This window comes from Odontesthes bonariensis, chromosome 13 (assembly GCF_027942865.1).
Source record: "Odontesthes bonariensis isolate fOdoBon6 chromosome 13, fOdoBon6.hap1, whole genome shotgun sequence".
In the NCBI taxonomy this organism is placed as follows: Eukaryota; Metazoa; Chordata; class Actinopteri; order Atheriniformes; family Atherinopsidae; genus Odontesthes; species Odontesthes bonariensis.
The window spans coordinates 15,662,260-15,682,148 of record NC_134518.1 but is presented as its reverse complement, the minus strand read 5'-3'; the positions used below and the strand labels follow the sequence as shown (position 1 = coordinate 15,682,148).

Sequence of the window (19,889 nt, the reverse complement as noted above, 5' to 3'; positions counted from 1 at the left end):
TGTTCTGTGCCTTTCTGTTTATAGTTTTTTATCTATCTGTGGCAATTTTGTGTGTCTTTGGTCAGTTTGCTCCACTTATTTGACTCTGTGGTCAGTGGTAAGTTTATTTTGCGCCTTTTATAGTCAACTTTTGAGTCTTTGCAAAATGTTTCTGACCACTTTTTTGGTAATTTTGCATATGCTTGTAGTAGTTTTTCACTATTGGCCCATGTTTTTTCTGAACCGTTGGGATGCTCCCTACATAGCCCAGGACTACATGTATAACGCTACAAACTAACAATCTAAACAAAAGTAGCATCACAATTTTCAAACATTTTGTTGACATTATTGCTATCTTATATGCAAATGCTTATATGTAAAAAAAATAGAATACACACGACGGTATATCTCTGTATTCTTACAATTAACTTTTTATCGTTAAAAATGATTCATGTTCACGTTTTAAAGTGATTTGACCAATTGATAAACGCAATAAATATTTTACGGCCAGTAAGTCTATCTCCGCTTTTCGAATAGATAATTATTCGGTTGCTGTGATTCTTATTTTGACAATATTCAGTCATTTTCATCATTTTACAGCCTGCTAACCTGACATCACACCAGTAATGATGAGGCTCCCGGAGGAAACAGAATCAGAGCAAACAGGAAGTAGTTTTCAGCCAATAGGTTTTTGCAAGGCGTCCTAAGCTGACGTCAGCCCGGTACCGATGAACAACCGGTAGCGTTGAAGAAAGCTGTATATTCGGCCGTTATTTGTACATTTGAGGGCTAACTCCCTGTCAAACGTGCAAACATCATGCCTTTCGATGTTAGGAGGTGAGTATGGGGTTTCCGTTCGTTTGAGTTCAGACATGAAAAGACGGTGGAAGTGTTTGCAGTGTGTGAGCTCAGGATGAATTAACGACTGTGCCCAGCATCGTATCTGATTACAGAAAAAAGTCAAAGTTGTAACAACGCCGTTTTGTATTAAGCTACGATTTGTATTAAGCTACGCCTCCTTTGTCGCAGTGGACCATGAAGTGTTTTTAAAAGTCGGTGAGGTGATGCTCAGGTATGCTCCAATAGTTTTGTGTGGGTTGTTACCTGCGCATGCGCATGTTTTCCTCATCCAGCCACATTTTTTGCAATTGAAACTGATTTCAGTAACCTCTGGGATGAGTTAGCCATCACAAGAAGCGGAATGCCACATGACTGTGTTTTACTTTACAAACGTTATGGCTTGTTTTAGTCTTACGTGTAGCTTAAGGTTTTGCAGTCTCCTGAGTACATGAAAAAAAAATCAGAGCCACCAATACACAGTGTAAAACAATGAAAGTCTTTAGTACACACATCTGCTGGCATTCAGCAAATCTCCTGATACTTAAGCAACGATTAACTGTCACACCTACTGTGAAGGGCTGTCAATGGAACACATTGTGAATCAAAATTAAAGACAGGATATTTACACTGAGCCTTGGCATAGTGGTCCCTTCATTGTTACAACACTTTCTCTCAGCATTTGCAGCTTTTAATCACACAACCTGCCTGTTCCTACAGTTCATGACAGTTCCTCTTATCTTTCTTGCATTGATGGCAGCTGTGTTATAACGACAGAAAAAATATACCACACAGTCAGTGTATTATAACGCCCTTTGTGGTCCTGCTGTGGTAAATGACCCATGTATGCGGACTGTATAAAGGCTGAATTATACCTCTTTTAACTTCCCTTGCGCTTGCGTTAATGGCTCGAGACGTTTATGCTTCATTTTGCTTTGTCGGCGGTTGCGTGTGCTGTGGCGATTCACCGCCAGGACAGTAGGTGGAGCAGCGGATTTTTTCAATGACAAGCCTACTACGATGAAAGGAAATTCACCACCAGAACCTCTTCGGCAAGTCTCTCTTCGGCAAGTCTCTCTTCGGCAAGTCTCTCTTCGAGTGGATTCATGATTCTTCTTCTTCTTCTTCGCTTTCTACCGTGGCATTTGAAAACAGGGGTCTTTTATTAGGGGATGAAACCGGAAGATGAACACGCCGCCGGATGTGATGTAGATAGTGGCTTGCGCTCGCGTCTTGCGTGAAGTTAGAAAATTGAGGTGACACACGCAAGCACGCAAGGGGGGGCTTGCAAACGCGCAAGGGCTTGCGTTGCATCTTGCGTCACCGACCATAAATCAGGCTTAAATCAGGCTTAAAGGAATGGTTCGGCGTAAAATGATAATTTGAGCATCACATGGTCATGCCACATAATTCATATGGGTGATGAGCCTTTCTCCGAAAGACCGCGGCATTCCGAAGTTGGCTATTTTGAAGTGTTTTGTTAGAAACGCACCCAATGCAACTGTACGGGGCCAATTTGGAAAATATAAGAAATCGATTGTTTTTCCGCGATAAACATACTCAAAAGCGCTACATACTTCAGCTGTGTCATAACAAAGGCCTCGTCAAGCAAACCGAGGCACAGAGAAGTTCATCGGACCACACAGCCTTTCACTAGCTAGTGTTTTTTGAGGCATCACCGGTAGTTCCAACTCCTAGACTGACCCGGATGTAGGCCTACTGCTTCAAGTTATCAAAGGGAGGCTGAGACGCAAATATGGAAGAAGACGACCATAATTTTTTCGAAGACGAGCCATTTGCGTTTGAAGGCCAACCATACTTGTTTGAGCCCGAATATACAGACGAGGAGTTGCGGGAACGGGAGGAACAACAGAGATGTGCGGAGCAAGCGTCAGTGGGCGCTTCTGCTCGGTCGCGTACTGGAGGTACATGGTGGTGTAGCTGCGAGTGCTGCGAGGTGATGCCGTCGGAGGAGGAGAGCTTCTGTTGCCAGGAATGGGAACTGTTAGGCACAGATATGCCGAATGAAAACACCTGTTTGTCATCTAAAAGACATTTTGTGTCGCTAATAGACAAAGGTGAGTTTTTTAGTTTTGTTTTACATTGCATTTCTTATATTTTCCAAATTGGCCCCGTACAGTTGCTTTGGCTGCGTTTCTAACAAAACACTTCAAAATAGCCAACTTCGGAATGCCGCGGTCTTTCGGAGAAAGGCTCATCACCCATATAAATTATGTGGCATGACCATGTGATGCTCAAATTATCATTTTACGCCGAACCATTCCTTTAAGAGGCGGACAGAGGGTTACAAAGAGGTTGTGCTGTGTTCTGGTGCTGCGCTGACCGTGTGCCCTGACTGTACGAAACCAAAATTGCAACAGCTGGTAATGATCTGATTGACCAACTAACTAGTAGTTTCAAAACGTCGCCTGCTGACAAATACTGCACCATTAGTCATCAGTGTTTTGTTACTGTACATTACAACATACAAAGAGAAACCGTGTATTCCCAGAAAGATGCGTCTTTTTCCTCTTTTTTTTTTTTTTTTTTTTTTTTTTAAAACCACACAAAAAGTTCAAACTATACAGCTGGCGTTCTAATTTTATTTGCGATGGAACAAGTCAAAAATATAGTTCTCGTTACTGTCTGACATTGTAAGGCCGGTGCTTGTTTTAATTTTGCAAGTAACATCACATGTAGCCTACCCTGCAGGAACAAATATTACACAAGTGAGCACTCAGATCTATTTATGTGCTTGCTTTGCAAAGCCAAACCATGTAAGCTTGTTGACTTATCGGACTTCATCATCTTCAAGTTATATGTCTTGCTCTTAGGACGAAGAGTGCGGTCTAAAGTGTTTAACAGACTATCGTACAAGGAAAAAGGAGCAGGTTACACACAGAAAACTGGAGAAAAACGATACATGAAGCTAGAGCTAACTAGCATCCTGTGCCAACTTATCCAAAAAATTAAAACCTACAGGGTGTGTCTACAAATACAAGGTGTCAAGAGCTCAGAGGCATGCTGTTGTCGCTCAGTTGATTCTGCTATACTCGCATGCTCTTTGAAAACACAACGTACGCCTGGTAGTGCTAAGTCACCTCTGTTTGGTCAGTGTTAACAAAGATGATCCATCTTCAACCAGTGATAAAGAAAAAAAAGGCCATGATATTTACACAGGGTGATGCTCCAACACATGCATCTAAGTACTCAAGCAGTTTGGTTAGCCAGCGCTGGCTTCAAAGTCGAACAAACAATAGCTCATCTCTTTTCCTCACCCGACTTAAAAAATGTTTACAACTCTTGAGCCATACTCGAATGTGACATTTTCTGTGAGGAAAGAAACTGACAGATTCCACGAATGAGGAGACCATAGATATTATTGAAAAGGTGCTCTAGAATGATGGCTGAATATCTTTTGAAAGGCCAAAAAGTTTGAACCGGTTGTCCTTTTGAATTCAGAAATATTCATGAGTCTTTTTCTTTTAGATGAAATGCCATATTTGTGAATACAGCTGAACACTGCGCATGAAGACATTAAGTAGGGTGAGACCATTCTCAGAGCCGTGGATTAGCATATTTAGCTTACCGTATATTCCTCTTGCCCAACATGTTCGTGAGATGAATCATTGCAGGTTTTGGGCTTCTCCAGGAAATCACTCATTACAGGAAGTGTTGGCTTTCTGATTTGCATTTTTTCTTCTTTATTCTTTCTTCGAATGGTGAAATAGTTTCTGCAAAAGGTCATCTCCCTCTTCATTTTGAGTGTCACCTCATTCACGATGACCATGCCGAAAGAACAAGTGGATAACCCAAAGACTTCCATTCTCAGGCTTAATAGGTTTTTAGGTCACATGTTGACACTGGGATGTTTGTTTCGAGTTAATATGATAATGCTTTTTTGTAAAGTGATGGTTGGATCACGATGACTAAAGAGCTTCAGTTAAGGTGTTTAATGATTCGTCAGTAGATTTGACTACACATCCTCGGGACACCTTCCTGACAGTGATGCGTGTTTCCGGTCTAATACTTGACGAACGCCTGGAGTAGATTACAGAAACCCTTAACTTAACTGTGACTCATTCTCAAGATTCAGTTTACCTAAAAGGACCTTTCCTTGAAGAGCAGCCCGGGGTTTTCGTCCCACGGTGTTAACAGAGATACGCTGGTACACCGTGTCCTTGCCATTGACAAAACATGTCACGGTGGAAAATGTGTTTACTGTGATTCAGGAAATGATAAACGTCAGCGAGAGACCGACTTTTGTGTTCGTATTGCTCAACGTTTTTTGGCCAAATTCAAGGCTATTTGCAGTTGATTTTTAAATGGGATACTGTAAATATCCTTTGTTTCATTGGACTTCATAAATAGTGGCTTTTCTCTCTTGTCGTTATGATTTGCTTAGGCATGTATGACTTAGTGTCAGCTTTGTTACCTGTGGAGTGGACAGCTGCAAGCTCATTTGAGGTAGATGTTTTGTTTTTTAAATCATGCTCATTTGAGGCTAGAGCAACCACAGAGACCAGGTTACTCGTATGGAATTTTGATTCAAACTTAAAACTTCAAGTTTTATAAGTTCAGAATTGGATCAGAACCGGGTTGAACATTTTCCTGAGTAGTGATGGAAACTGTCCATGTAAAATATTAAAAGCAAATTCTTGCTTTTTTTATTTTTTTTACAGATGTATATCAGACTATCACACATGTAAAACAACAAATGTATTTACAGCATCTTACCCGTCTCCACCTAACTCATTACAGCGCCTTAGTTTGGAAGGAGCTTTATCAATAATGTTTGATTATGAGTTACTGATTATCAGTTAGAGTGCCAGCCCTCTATCATGGTCATGTTTATCATTTGTCTATCATATCACCTTTTTATCAATTGGCCTGAAGCCCGTATCTGGCCTTCGTGTGACAGATTTGCTCACACAAATTAAAAGCTTTTTTGAAATTTTTTTTTATCTGCTCTTTTTGCCCATTTCCAGCTTCCTGGCCTCCATTCGTGCCAGTCCTTTCAAACTCAAGGTTTGCGTATCTAGTATTGCATTTGAATTGTGTACAACCCTCTGTGTTATTTTGAGACCAAGACAATATTTTCTTTTTCGGATTGTAGTTTTAACTTTATGGTATGGCAAAATGATCAGGGTGTTTAAGGAGGAAGAGGGAGTGCGTCGGCACAGGGTTCAGGAACTTTAGCCACCAAACTATGTGCTCACGTTGTTTGTGTGTTAAAAGCTGAGATGCTATATTACTTTGTAATTTAAGGTGTTTGACCAAAATTTTTACCAATATTTGACCAAATATTATAACTAAAACACCATAACATTAATTTTATCCACGTCACAGACTGTAACCTTTGAATATAATTAAAAGCATTTGACGGCTTTAGACTATCGCACATCTTGAGTGACTAGACGTGTGAGGTAGGTGTGGGAAGGTGTCGGCTAAAGATATGAATATTGTTAATGCTCGTGCAGCTACACACCCCTCCCCCGTCTGCATTAATCAGCTGTTTGCTAAGTGAAAGAAAGAAAAGAAAGCATTTCACTGGCAGAGGGAAATGCAAGATAAAGGGTTTAATTAATCTAATTCTGACGCCCGACCTACATATCAGCCGCATATCCCCTAGAATCTCAGAAATTGAAGCCAAACATTTTCCTTTTTTTCTTTTTCCATTTCCAATTCACATAGTACTTCACGTGGTTGCCACTGGTTACGTCTGCCAAACATGCCCCCTTTTGACTTCAGCACTGAGGCAAAAAAAAAGCTAAAGAAAAATGTTTCTTTTCATTGTTTTAATTTTCCCTAGAGCAGTAATAATCAGAATCGGTGCCCTTTTCACAAATGCTTGGGGGTAACGGTGGGAAGTTTTTAAGAAGTAATCTCAAAAGGCACACTTTCTTTTAGCATTGTGTACCTAAACAAGTTTTAGAGATGGTTTACGTAGGTCCGCTTCCACTTATCTGTCATAAGACGGAGTGCAGTCAGTGAAAAATGTGCTAAGGGCTAAGTTATTTTCCCTAAAGGGTAGCCAAATGCCACTTGTCCGGTGGTCTCAGGAGAAGATTTTAAAAAAAAAAACCAACCTTCAGGAAATTCTTATACAGAACAACCACTCCCTGACCTCTTTGTCCGACTCCTCTCTATACTGTCTGCCCCATATATCCTGTGAGGCCAGCTTTTAGCATACAGTGATCTAATGCTAAAGTTGCGGGGGGGGGGGTCTGGCTGAAGTTCACGATTCAGGGCTCCATATGCTGTGGATGAAAACAAACCAGCAGCAGGTGAAAAAAAAATTAAAAAAACAGGAGGACCAATGCGGTCGGGGTTGGACAGGAAAAACTCCCTCCTACTTCCTCCTCCGCCCTGCATTTCATCAACTGTACTTATTTCCTTGGCAGCCCTTGGTGGAAGAAATGTGGACAGATGTGAGTGTTTTGGAGGAAGATGTGGAAGGCGAGCGCAAAGAGAGGGTGGGTATGTGGGTGGAGTTAGTGCAGTCAGTGATGAAGTGCAGGGTTGAAAAGGTTTCATTGCCCAAAAAGGACATGTACGTGCAAGAACTCCTGAATGTGAATAGTTTCAGTGTTGAGTAGCAGATTTTTATTTTTGGGTTTAGCTACCTAAAAAGGGAACGGCAATATTTTATGATAGAGAAGTTGATTGTGCCTCATTTAAGTCATCCTCCCTGGCCTCTGATTCATTGATTTTCCCCCAAAATAAATGAAGTAAATATTATTTATTTTGCTTTGTCCCTCCTGTCCGAATGTTCACTTTTGTTGCTTACTGCAGAGAAGATGAAATCATATGATTTTGAAATGATACTGGAATTGTGTTTATATATCTACATTGATGTGTGTGTGTGTGTGTGTGTTTATTGTATTTGTCTTCTCCTGTGTGAAAGTAGAATGGCTTTTTTGGGGGGGTCACCTCATAGTAACAGAGCACACATGCAAAGGAAGGGGTGTAACCCTGTAAAAGTGTGTGTTTTTGTGTGTTGCAGCCGGCTGTCTGGGTCGGTTATATGTGATGGCGGTGGTCCAGGGCTAACATTCCACCCCTCTTCTGTAATATCGCACAGCATGATGGGTACAGAATGTGCTGCTTTTCTCAGCACGTAGTGTTTACATTAGATTTTCTTTTTTCACACTCCCATTTCCCTTTTTTTTGTTTCCTTTTTTCCTCTGTCTCTTCTCAGATTCGATATCTACAGGAAAGTGCCAAAAGATCTCACCCAGCCAACTTACACGGGAGCTTTCAGTGAGTAGTCCCTCGTGCACAAGCTAAAATCACAACCAACCGTTTTCTTTTCATTATGTCGATAATTTTGTTCCATATATATGTGTATTTACTGGCCACAACATTTAGAACCACCTGTTTGATATTGTTTTGGTTCTCATTGGGCCACTAAAACTCTACCCCTTTCAGCCATGGACTCAGGACCTTTGAGGGGGTCATGTGGATTGTGACGCAGAGATGTTGATAGTGGATCTCATGGGGTCGGGTCTCAGTGGATCAGGCTTGTTCAGTTGGATTAGAATCTGGATGGGTCAAAAGCAGGGTAAAGCTTGGAGCTTTTTTTTGGTGGTGGCTCGACCTGTTTCTTAGTAGTTTTTGTGGTACCACCATATCACCCTTTGAAATTGAATAAAACCTCCAGAATTTAGAGGCTTAAAATGTACAGTCCAACTTATCGTAAAGGCAAAGCAGCGAAATCCTTATATTTTGGTACCTTTTATAGGCATTTTTAGCTCTACTTCAGTGCACAATTGAATCTGTTACAAAGCACTACACAGTATCATAAGGTCTTCATATATTTTCAATCTAACAATCTTCATTAGAAAAGTAAAAAGTGTTGAAAGCTGTCAGATAAATGTAGTGAAGGAAAAAGCACTATATTTTTTTCTCAGAATGGGTTGGATTGGAAAAAGAGAGCAAAGTGAGGAAAAGGTGTGACAGATGAGGCCCCCCAGGAGTCTAGGCCTAATAGTAGCTTAACTATGTGATGTTTCAGGATCACCTGAGCCATCCCTAACTATAAGCTTTATCAGAAAGGAAAGTTTTAAGCCTAGTCTTAAAAGTGGAAAGGGTGTCTGCTTCCCGGACGTATACTGGCAGCTGGTTCCACAAGAGAGGGGCCTGATAACTGAAGGCTCTGCCTCCCATTCTACTTTTAGAAACTCTGGGAACCACAAGTAAACCTGCAGTTTGAGAGCGAAGTGCTCTGTTGGGAAAATATCCAACTTTGAGATCTTTAAGATATGATGGAGCTCGGTCATTAAGAGCTTTGTGTGTGCGGAGAATAATCTTAAATTCTATTCGAAATATAAGAGGGAGCCAATGAAGAGAAGCTAAAACTGGAGAAATGTGATCTCTCCCGTTAGTTCTCATCAGAACTCTGGCTGCAGCATTTTGGATCAACTGAAGGCTTTTCAGAGAATATGTGGGACAGTCCAATAATAAAGAATTACAGTAGTCCAGTCTTGAAGTAACAAATGCATGGAGCAGTTTTTCTGCATCACTCTGAGACAGGATGTTCCTGATTTTAACAATATTATGAAGGTGAAAGAAGGCAGTTCTAGAAACCTGTTTTATATGTGAGTCAAATGATAAATTCTGGTCAAAAGTAACTCCAAGGTTCCTCACTGTAGTACTAGAAGCCATGGAAATACCATCTAGAGTAACTATATAGCGAGACAATTTCTCCCTGAAGCGCTCAGGTCCAAAGATAACGACTTCAGCTTTGTCTGAACTTTGAAAATAGTCGCTCTTGCACAGTAAGAATTTGATGTAGATGCTTTTCTTTGGGAAGTAAAAGGAGTGAGCTGTCGGTGCCGTACGGGGGGGTGGAGCTTTTGAGGAACAGTTTTGGTAGGAGAGGGCTTGACGGCCGTAAATCATGTTCCTGCCTGTCCCTGAACACGGGTTTGTCCTACTTATTAGTACAGCTAGTATGGTAAGAATGCTAATGATCATGCTTTGTCATTGCCTCAGGCACCTGAGCAATCATTTGAAAGCCAAATGTTATTTCATGTCAGGTCACGCTTTTCCTACTCATCATCAATCAGTCATTGTATCATCAAGGATTGGATTGATTATTCACTGCCTGGTTGAATACAGTAGACCCGATGACACATTTTTGGCGCCTCACTTCTTTCTTGTATCACTAATCAGCTGGTGAGAGCGCAGAGTGAAACAATGTATCAGCCTCAAATCAAACGGATGACACACACGGATAAAGTGAGCTGTTGTTGCACACTGGACAGTTTTATAGCTGATTATAACACTTTCCTGGATGACGGGGTAGAGGGTAAATTTACTAAAGCTATACGCCTGAGTTTCCACCGATAGGAAGTGGCAGAAGTCCTTCCTGTACACATTGAACTCCCTTCCTGTCTCCGTCCACTGTCTCAGAGTGAGGGCATTCGGTTTATTTCGATATTAGACAACTGTTATTGCTTCATCCGCCGCAGGTCAGCTCACAATGGCTTATGTGGTTCAGAGGCATTCATAAACAGCCCTTTTCACAGGGGGTCAAACGTTTCACCCGATTTGCTTTTTGTTTGTGTTTCTTTTTTAGAGTCGCATTCCACAGGGTTTAATTTTTATTGTATTTACTTTGAACAATGGCTCTGTTTTTGCCACAGTCATTTCCGTACTCCTTGTTGTTTCAGATGCATTGTCAATCTGTTGACTGGTTTTCTTTTCATTTTCTTTACACTTAGTTTGCTCTGCCTGTGTTGATGGCAAATTCTCATTTTGTCTGTGCTAGTTAGTGAATGTAGGCTTTAGTCAAACCATACAAAAAAAACGTCAGCACATCTGATTGCGGAAATGCAGAGCTAGTTTCGGATGTGACTGACTGACTCAATTCCTCTATTCCTGTATCCGATCCTTTGTGTCACAGAGAGAGTCTGTTTGCACTGTGTATGAGCTGGAGTTTAAATAAAAGGCACTAGTTTTACGTCTTTGATACCTCAATATTTCCATTGTTAGGCAGTTGAAAAGGAGTTGGAGCTCATCACTCTAACCTTTTAGAAATCCTAAAAACACGCCGTGTCCTTTGAGCCCAGGAAAGCATTACTTTAAGTCTTTTGATGAACCTGAATTGGTAACCTATGTGTCATAGCGACACTCCCTATTGTTTGTTGGTTAAACATTGCCTTATGTAAAGCCTTCATCCGCCGCAGGTTTGGCCACAACGCCCTGCCAGCCGCAGGGTCATGTGATTGTGAGATCCTGGGAGACGGTTGCCACATAAACACGACTCACCTGCTGCATGAGAGCTTTCTGGCCGTGGCTCTCACCATACCGGATAGACCACAGTTGCGCAGACACAGATCAGTTGCTTCCATATTTATCTTAGTAAACACATGACAACATTTTGTTAAACCTTTTGCTGATTAGTTTGACACATGAAGTGAAACAGACAGTTTGGCTGCTTATACTTAGTGCTGACTAAGAGTGGAAAAATACCATTTTATTTTTATTTAAGGTTGATATTCCTAACTTGGTCTTTGTTTAGATTCTTTGAAGGAGCCTTTTTTTTTTTTTTTTTTTGGTCCGGGTGTCAGTGCATGAGTTTGTTTAAGGAAACCTGAAACGAGCTGTTTGTAGGACTTGGTGAGGAATAGCATGAGATCACCTCTCTCAAAAACATGCTGGTGTAATGACTGCCTGGTGTGCTGGAATTCAATGGATAATTAGTGAAGGATGGTTCTTCTGAAAACCTGCGTAATGGCAGGCTTTACATCACCAATAAAACTGCTATTTAGGGCAGTTTTTTTTACGGCTGCTACAATTTGATTAATCTCCATAGCTGAGGCCAGCTATTTAAGGGAAAATGGATTTGTCTGGCTCATTTGGTTTGTTCCACGAAAAGCCGGCATCATTCTGGGGTTGATGTGAGCAAATGACAAACTTTAGAGTGACGCAAGTCTGAACAAGATGTTCATTCTAACTTTTTCTGCCTCTTTCCCCACAGTATCCATTCTGTGCTGTGTCTTCATACTCTTCCTGTTTCTGTCAGAGCTGACCGGGTTCATAGCAACTGAAATGTAGGTATAGCAGCATCAGTCTGTCTTGTAACATCCTGTAGCTGAGACACACTGGGACTTAATAATGAATGCAAATGCCCTCATTATGATGTACGTAATCTGCCCAACCAGTGTTATAACTAATGAATGGAGTCAATTTTCAAACAGGAAATTGGCTCTGTGCATGCGTCAGCCGCTTGGCAGTGTGTAATAAGGGATGACATGAGAAGGGTGTGAGAGGAAGGAAATTACACTGTCAGAGATACACAAATGTTCTTTTCTTGCAATTTGGCAGCAGATGAGTCCCTCAATGTTAAAGCAGTGTGAAAAGAATATGTAATAATAGGAAGAGATATTGTTTATCTAACCTTTTCTCTCTTTTTCATCCATTATAGTGTAAATGAATTGTATGTTGATGACCCTGATAAAGACAGTGGTGGGAAGATAGATGTGAGTTTAAACATCAGTTTGCCAAACTTGCACTGTGATTGTGAGTATATACACATATACAACTCTCTATTTCTCTGCATTATTCTATCTGTTGGTATGTTTTCTCCTTCACATTGTTATAGGCCTCCTTTTTACAGCTTGATTTTCCCTTCATCATGTCTTACCATTTCACAAGGCTTATTGGCAAAATATAAATTAAACACTAGATAAAGAATTTCATAATGATTTGTTGACTTAGTGGTGTTGTGTCGTGCTCCTAGATAGCACCAGACCAGCCCTGGTTTAATCTCACGCTGCTGCACCACTGATACCAAGTTGCATCTGCTGGCTGGTCTGCTGTACTCTGATGTTAGAAGTGGGCAGGATGTGGAGCAGTCACTGGTTATTTGCTCCTCATGACTCCCATTATAAAACTATGCTCTTCGACAAATCACACGCACGCACAGAAAACTTGCACATTTATTTAGTTCGAGGAGTATCCAAAAATGGCAAAGCTAATAAATACTTGTGTGAAAACGAAGCCCAGGTTGATGCAATAGAGGCTCTGGGATACAGACCCACAGCTGTCAGCCACGTGTTTAGGCCATCTCGCTCATGGCATGCCCAAACAAAGCCCACCGTTTCTAATTAAAGCTGCTGCTGATTCCACATAATGTGGTTTTGTTTATCTGGAGGACTCTAGGCTTCTTTTTTTTTTTTTTTTTTTCCAAATGAAATTCTCAAACTCCAGTTCAACGTGCTGGTTTCACCACACTGCAGCGTCACGTAACGAACAGAAATCTCCCACATCAAATCTCCCTGTGAGTTAATAATGTACGATTGCCAGCGTATTTTCCAGGCTTCCAAACAGCTTGTCATCCGTTGCAAATTTACTTGGAGGGATGAAACCATTTCATCATGGAAAACTTGGCAGTTCTTTTCTCTATTTATTTGCGCTGCTTTTCCAGAGTCAAACATCTTCTTCTTCCGCTGACCTTTATGGGTTGCCCTGTCTTGATTTGTGACTTCATGGAAAAGCACAACCGCGTGTAGCAACCCCATAACAACCCGCACCCCTCCCCAACTCAGATCCGCTTTATATCAACCCGCTTCCAGTCCTAAGCGTCTTTAAAAGGCAAAACGATCATGTCTCTCGCACTCCCTTCACTTATATTTGTCCACTGTATTTCAAGATCTGGCTAGACAGAGAGAGGGTGTTAAACTTGCCTTAAATGTCAAAGGTCGGATAGGCGGCATGTGGAGATTTTAGCACAGATCCAGCACACATCCCTTTTCGCACTGCTGGCCGACGTGCAACACTGACAGGCTCTGAAAATAGGTCACTGCCAGTGTGCCAACAAGCAGTGGCCCGCAAGAGGGGGCGGGGGGTTACTGAAGTCTCTATGGAAAAACACAGACCGAGAGATGGGGCGATGATGGGCATTATGTTTGGACTTTGTGTGTTGACTTTGTAGGTCACTCTGTGCAGTGATATTTACAGTTTCCATTTTATTCATCACTCTTTCTTTATCACGAATAAAGCGTTTTTCTTTGGTCATTGAATGAGAAAAGTAGAGCTGCAGATGAACACATTACTCTCAGTATCAGTTATCAATCATTGCCTGTCACAATGTAGGGACTTTACTTAAGACATGTCTTTCTTTTTTGTGTGAATTCATTTCCCCACGTACAAAATAAAGACTGAGACATTTATATTAAACAGAGAAAAGATTTAAGAGCTGAAATTAGAATTTGAGGTTTTTTTCTTTTTTTTTCACCTGCATCTTAAAAACGATCATATGCCTTTCCTTTGTATTTGATCACTATGCAATATTAATTGAGTGAAACCAGTAACTTGAAGACATCAAGATGTCTTCTGACAATTTAATATTCTTTGAGAGTTAAACCACTCACTGGAGTAAATCTGTCAAAAGTAAAGGATTTTTTGCTCATTGCCGTATGTTGCCTGACTGCTAACTAACCTGACTGTAAGTTAAAAAATAGTTTTGAATTTTCCTTTTAAATCCCCTCCTTTGTCTCTTTGTTTGTTCAGTGGTGGGTTTGGACATCCAAGATGAGATGGGCCGCCATGAGGTCGGTCACATAGACAACTCCATGAAGATTCCTCTCAACCAGGGGAGCGGTTGTCGCTTTGAGGGAGAGTTCATAGTCAACAAAGTAAGGCCTCATCACATCACAGTGGAACGCAAAAAAACAAAACCCAAGTATTCTGCATTTATAAACTGAATAAATGAATACAGTTTTGGACACTAAGGGACATCTACTCTTGGACATTATTTTGTGTATTTGTGTTGGAGTTGAGTGAAATGTGGAGGGTGTACCCCTGGCCCCCACTTCCTCCGGTCTAAATTGAGTTAGTTTAATGGAAGAGCCGTGGAATTCAGTTACATCTGTGTGTAGTCTGGGCCCGGTTTGCCCCACGTCCACATATCGTGCGTCAGTCTTTCCCTGACATTTTAAAATGATTAACTCAGCGGTAGGACAATTAACACTCCTGTTCGTGGAAGAGTCGGAAATATGTAAAACCTGTGAAGGAAAGAGGCACAGCAAGGAACATTTAGTTTCCAACCAAGTGTGCGTCCACGTAGAACCTGGCCATTAGTGAACTAAATGTGTTGCAGGTGTTCGCGGTGTTATGAAAACTTTAAACCAGCTCTGTATTTGTACATTTTGCAACTTCAGGTACCAGGAAACTTTCACGTGTCAACGCACAGTGCCACAGCACAGCCCCAAAACCCCGATATGACCCACATCATCCACAAGCTGGCTTTTGGTGAAAAGCTGCAGGTCGGAACAGACGCACACAAAAAACTCGCAAAGAAAATGAACAAGATTAAGATCTACAGTATCAAGACTGAACAAGAACCTCTTTTCTACTCATTGTGATGCAGGTACAAAAAGTCCAAGGAGCGTTTAATGCTTTAGGAGGGGCAGACAGGATCTCATCGAATCGTACGTATTCACTCAGCACATGTCGTTAGAGCCACTATGGAATATTTCTGTAAGCCTGCTGGCTGACCCTGGATGATGCAATGAAATGAGACGCCTAAACCTCAGATGAAAAGGCCTCACACACTTACGTCTTGATTAAGACTACATCATACTTGATGTAGATGCTGAAGATGTTTTTTTTTTTTTTTTTTTTTTTTTTTGATTGAAATATTTTTGTTTCCATTGCAGCTCTGGCGTCACATGACTACATACTGAAGATTGTGCCAACAGTGTATGAAGACCTGTCAGGCAAACAGAGGTTCTCCTATCAGTACACAGTAGCCAACAAGGTACTGTATCCAAGCACACTTTGTTGCTTTTTTTATTAGCTCCTACCTTTGAGTCGTATGTTGTGTTTTTTCACTCATCACAGAGGCAGCATGACCATCCCAACATATGGCCAGAGACTGCTTTGCCTCATTAACTCGTGCACTTACCGGGACCTGAAAGCTCACCCTTAGTGACTGAAAAACCTTCTCAAGATGTCAACAAATCATAAAGACACTTCCTAGAACTGTTTTGACTAACAACTGGGTTCGGAGTGTGAAGTAACAACAGTGTAGCTCATTCCAAAACATAAATACCAGTCCAGCTGAGGCTCAATCTTAGCTTGGGCCGTGGCACTCTTTGTCATGCCAAATGTATTGATGTGACTAAAATTTGGTTGCGTGGGTGGATTTGCAGTGATTTATTTATTCTATTAAATTTTTTTGTGAAGTCACCGATAGTAGTGTCATCAATGACTCACTGCACATTGTAGCTTCGTCACGCTAACTTCATTTTGAGTTTTATTCATCCAAGATTTATTTTCAATTAATCATTTCTGTCTTCGAGTGACTTTATCCAGAAAGTATTCGGAAGTCACTCAGACAACACCGCCATCGCCCTCAAATGGGCGTAGAGCTGCCGACTGCTCTGAACTGATTTCCCAACTTGGTAGATTTGTGACGTTCCCTTTCTTCTGTCTACACAGGAATATGTCGCTTACAGCCACACGGGCAGAATTATCCCAGCGATTTGGTTCAGATATGACCTCAGTCCAATCACAGTCAAGTACACAGAGAGGAGACAGCCCTTCTACCGCTTCGTCACAACAGTGAGTGAATTCACACAAAACCTCCGATTCTGTCAGGAGTGAACGGGCTTTTCTTTACTTTCTACCGTTAGGTTACCAGTTTTATGTAAAATGTCATTAAATGTTAACTTGTGTAACTTATCAGATTTCTGTGCATATTTAATATTTTTATTTCTGCATTTCCTTTGACGTTTAAAAATCATCTGTAACAGCCACAGCACAACCATGGAATACGCACACAGCTGCTCTTTTGTTATATATGAATCCAGCTCTCATAACAGTTGATCTCTTTCTCTGTGTTAATCTCAGCATTTTGAGTGGATGGATAGACGCACAATCCAAAACGTGAAATGAATATTATAGTTTTTAATCTCTGGCCATTCACCCATGAGTACCTGCTTGTAATGAATAGAAGCTGTGTCCTGAATACCAGCCCCTGTAATTACAAGGCTTAGCCAAAATGATTTTAGCCCATCCAAAATTGATTTTGCGCCTGGTTAGCCCCACTGTTTCTATGTTTAGCCCCACAAAGAAGCCAGCATGGCTGTAAAATATTTAGTATTCCAATAACAGGGAGCATAATGTACAAAGCTGAATAGTGACTCTGGAGTTCTCCTCACAACTGTGGAGCATTTTTATTTTCCTGCCATTTCATTTCTTTGTATATTTAATTGACATGACATGAGTAAGGGCTGACCTAAATGGAATGAAAGGGCAAATGTTTCATCACCAAATAATGAAATGGGGAACAAATGACCCAACGAACATCTGCAATCCTCAAATGGAACTAATAGCTTGTGATTATGACGTAGAAAGTCGTGTTCATGACTCACAGATTCCCATGGAGGACAATGTTAGTGGCTGGTTAGCATTTGGCTGCTAAACAGCCAGACCTGTCCAACAAGAACTTAAAAGAAGAAAATAATCTTGGACTTTTATTTGTTGGGTAGACAGAAACAACTCCATATAAATGCTAAGATTCTGTGTCTTCTGAATATGTACTGTTAGCTAAAATTTTAGCCATACCAACTTTATAAGTTAACACACTGTGTTTAAAACAAAAAAAAACACACACATATATATATGTATGTATAATTTGATTAAATTATATTAAAGCCAAACTCTTTGTATTAGAAGTCAAAATAGACTCGAGTGTACTTTACAAGGTCACAAATGGATCTCCTTCCTGCTTCCAGCTTTAAACTAAGTTAGGCAGCTGCTAATGACATCCGTGAGAGGAGTATTGATCTTCCCCTCTCATGGTAACAAATTGAATGAATTCAGCTCCCAAACCTTCTGAAAGCCTTCAGTCTTCCGCTGCCTTAACTCCCCACCTCACCTGGTCCGCTGTGGAATCTTGGCTCAGCATGTAAGCACCTCATCAGGAAAGTTTCCTACTGGCTGATGATGTGTTCAGGGTCAAATTGGCTGCTTGACCGAACAGCTGCACTGTTATTTGTCTTTTGCATTGTTTAGGACTCTCATGACTTAAGGCATGTTAAGGAGAGGAGTGTTATCATTAGTCACGACTAAAGATTGTGAATGAAGGACTTTTTTTCCCCCGGCTTACTTTGCTTGCTCATACCAAGATGTGAGTGTAATGTTTTGCTATGAAGAAATGAGAATTCAGCCCAGCTGGCATTAAGTCAAACAAATGAAGAGAAGAAAAGAAAAACATACAAAAGCTTTGAAAGACTGAGACTGACTGGAATGTTTTCTCTAGATTTGTGCCATCGTTGGAGGGACGTTCACAGTCGCAGGAATCATTGACTCCTGTATATTTACTGCCTCGGAAGCTTGGAAGAAGATCCAAATTGGAAAAATGTCTTGAGGACTGCCTCCCTCCCCTCTTCACATCTTATTTATAACTTCAAAGTTGCTAGGCTGTTAGCTGAATCCAGTCCTTATTGAAAACAACTTCCTCGAGGAGATTGTATCACCGTGACCAACAAGAGGTCTCGGGCACAACAATATAACTGCCAGGCTACATGGTCGTGTTTCCTTTACAGAAGATCCTCTCAGGCTCATCTGCCCTGCTGACGTGTGGACGCTGACTATCACATGTCTGTTTCCTCCGTCATCAGGGTCGGGAGAGGAGAGGAGAGGGAATCTCTTGTTACTCTGGGGATGGATTTTAAAGAACTGTGTGCCAGGAGCTATCTTCTGTATGTTTTTGAAGGGGGCAACTTAAAAAAAACAAAAAAACTCTTTATATTGAAGTTAAAATGACTCATGTTTGTGCCTGGCATTGAACTTTTTCAGATCTGGTGCTAGCACCATGTGTTCCATCCAGGAATTCCACATATATTAATTAAGTCACGGGAACATCTTTTTTTTTTTAATTCTAATTCTGTGTCTGAATGAGTTAATTTTTGTATGATTTAAGTTCACGCCGCCATGCCATTTTTTATCTCCACTGTTTAAACTGTGCCTTTTGGATTACTCCTCCACCCTACAGGGTTATCATCAGCGCTCATCTCTTTCAGTACATTGAATACCTGGATTTTCACTGTTTCTCTGTGTGTTCAGTGTCTGTGTCGTCTTACCTTTTTGAGATGATTCAACACACTGATCATTCTTTATTTTCCAGTAAATTTCTACCAAATATTTCATCAAAGCTATTAAATGTCCCCCGTCTGGACTTGTTCTGGGCCATCTTAATGACAAAGAGAAATGTTACGAATGTCTCTTACTCCTGGTTTGATTTACTTGGATGTAATGTGTTTTTTTTTTTGTTGTTGTTTTTTTGTATGAACTTATAATTGTTATGAAGGTTTGGTTTGTTTGTGCCCTTTTTTTTTTCTTTTTTTCTTTTTCTTGTTATACTGTTGTTACTTTAACCTCTCTGTTCAAGCACCATGTTAACCACAGGCCCTCAGAACCTGCTCTTCTACTTTAAACGCCATCAATCTTCTTCTCTGTCTCAAATTACACTGTAATGTCATGTGTCCCTCAAGTAAAGATACCATAGAGGTTAGTGTTGTATGCTCCGTCTTTGGTTTCTGAAAGCTGGTTCTAAGGTATTCATTAAGTTTGAACAAGATTAGACAAGAAGATATAAAAAAAAAAAAAAAAAAAGTTTAAAGATGAATCTAACCTACAAAACAGATCTATCACAAGCTTAAGACTTTATTTTTTCAAGCCAGTTATAGTGAAAATAAGTTAAATAATGAGACAAACTTGTTGTCTAACAGTCCAGGTTGAAAAGGGGACTAAGACACAAGTGAGCTGTTGGTTGTCAACTTGCTGCCTTTTTGAACTTTAGTTCACCTTATGACGTCCGGGCACCCTTATCAACAATTACTCAAAGAAACTGAAAACGGAACCTCTAATTTTGTGTAAGTGAGCTGTTGTGGCTGTAACGGCGTAAGAAGTGGACTTCGCACCCAGACGCTGCTCATTTCCTTCAGCTGGCAGCCTGAGATGACACCCTGCAGGTTGTCATTTGGGATGTGGGCAAGTAAGACGGCGATAAGCTGTCACAGCTATCATCATGCTTACGTCCACCTCTGATAAGA

The 19,889-nt window shown here is 40.8% G+C and overlaps 1 protein-coding gene across 1 annotated transcript; it reads left to right on the top strand.

The window, feature by feature from the left end:
* The first annotated feature begins 670 nt into the window (after window positions 1-670).
* ergic1 (endoplasmic reticulum-golgi intermediate compartment 1) lies at window positions 671-19,348 on the top strand. Its single transcript, XM_075481136.1, has 10 exons — window positions 671-816; window positions 8,018-8,079; window positions 11,804-11,876; window positions 12,251-12,345; window positions 14,338-14,462; window positions 14,988-15,092; window positions 15,197-15,257; window positions 15,486-15,586; window positions 16,270-16,392; window positions 18,095-19,348. The coding sequence occupies exons 1-10, from the start codon at window positions 797-799 to the stop codon at window positions 18,200-18,202; spliced, it is 873 nt and encodes a 290-aa protein (XP_075337251.1). The 5' UTR covers window positions 671-796; the 3' UTR covers window positions 18,203-19,348.
* The last annotated feature ends 541 nt before the right edge of the window (window positions 19,349-19,889 follow it).

Bases quoted from the DNA above. Each gene is read 5' to 3' on its own strand.
- ergic1 (XM_075481136.1), top strand. From the start codon at position 797: ATGCCTTTCGATGTTAGGAG. The intron at 817-8,017 runs GTGAGTATGGGG...GTCTCTTCTCAG, and splicing joins ATGCCTTTCGATGTTAGGAG to ATTCGATATCTACAGGAAAG. The intron at 15,093-15,196 runs GTCGGAACAGAC...ATTGTGATGCAG, and splicing joins CTTTTGGTGAAAAGCTGCAG to GTACAAAAAGTCCAAGGAGC.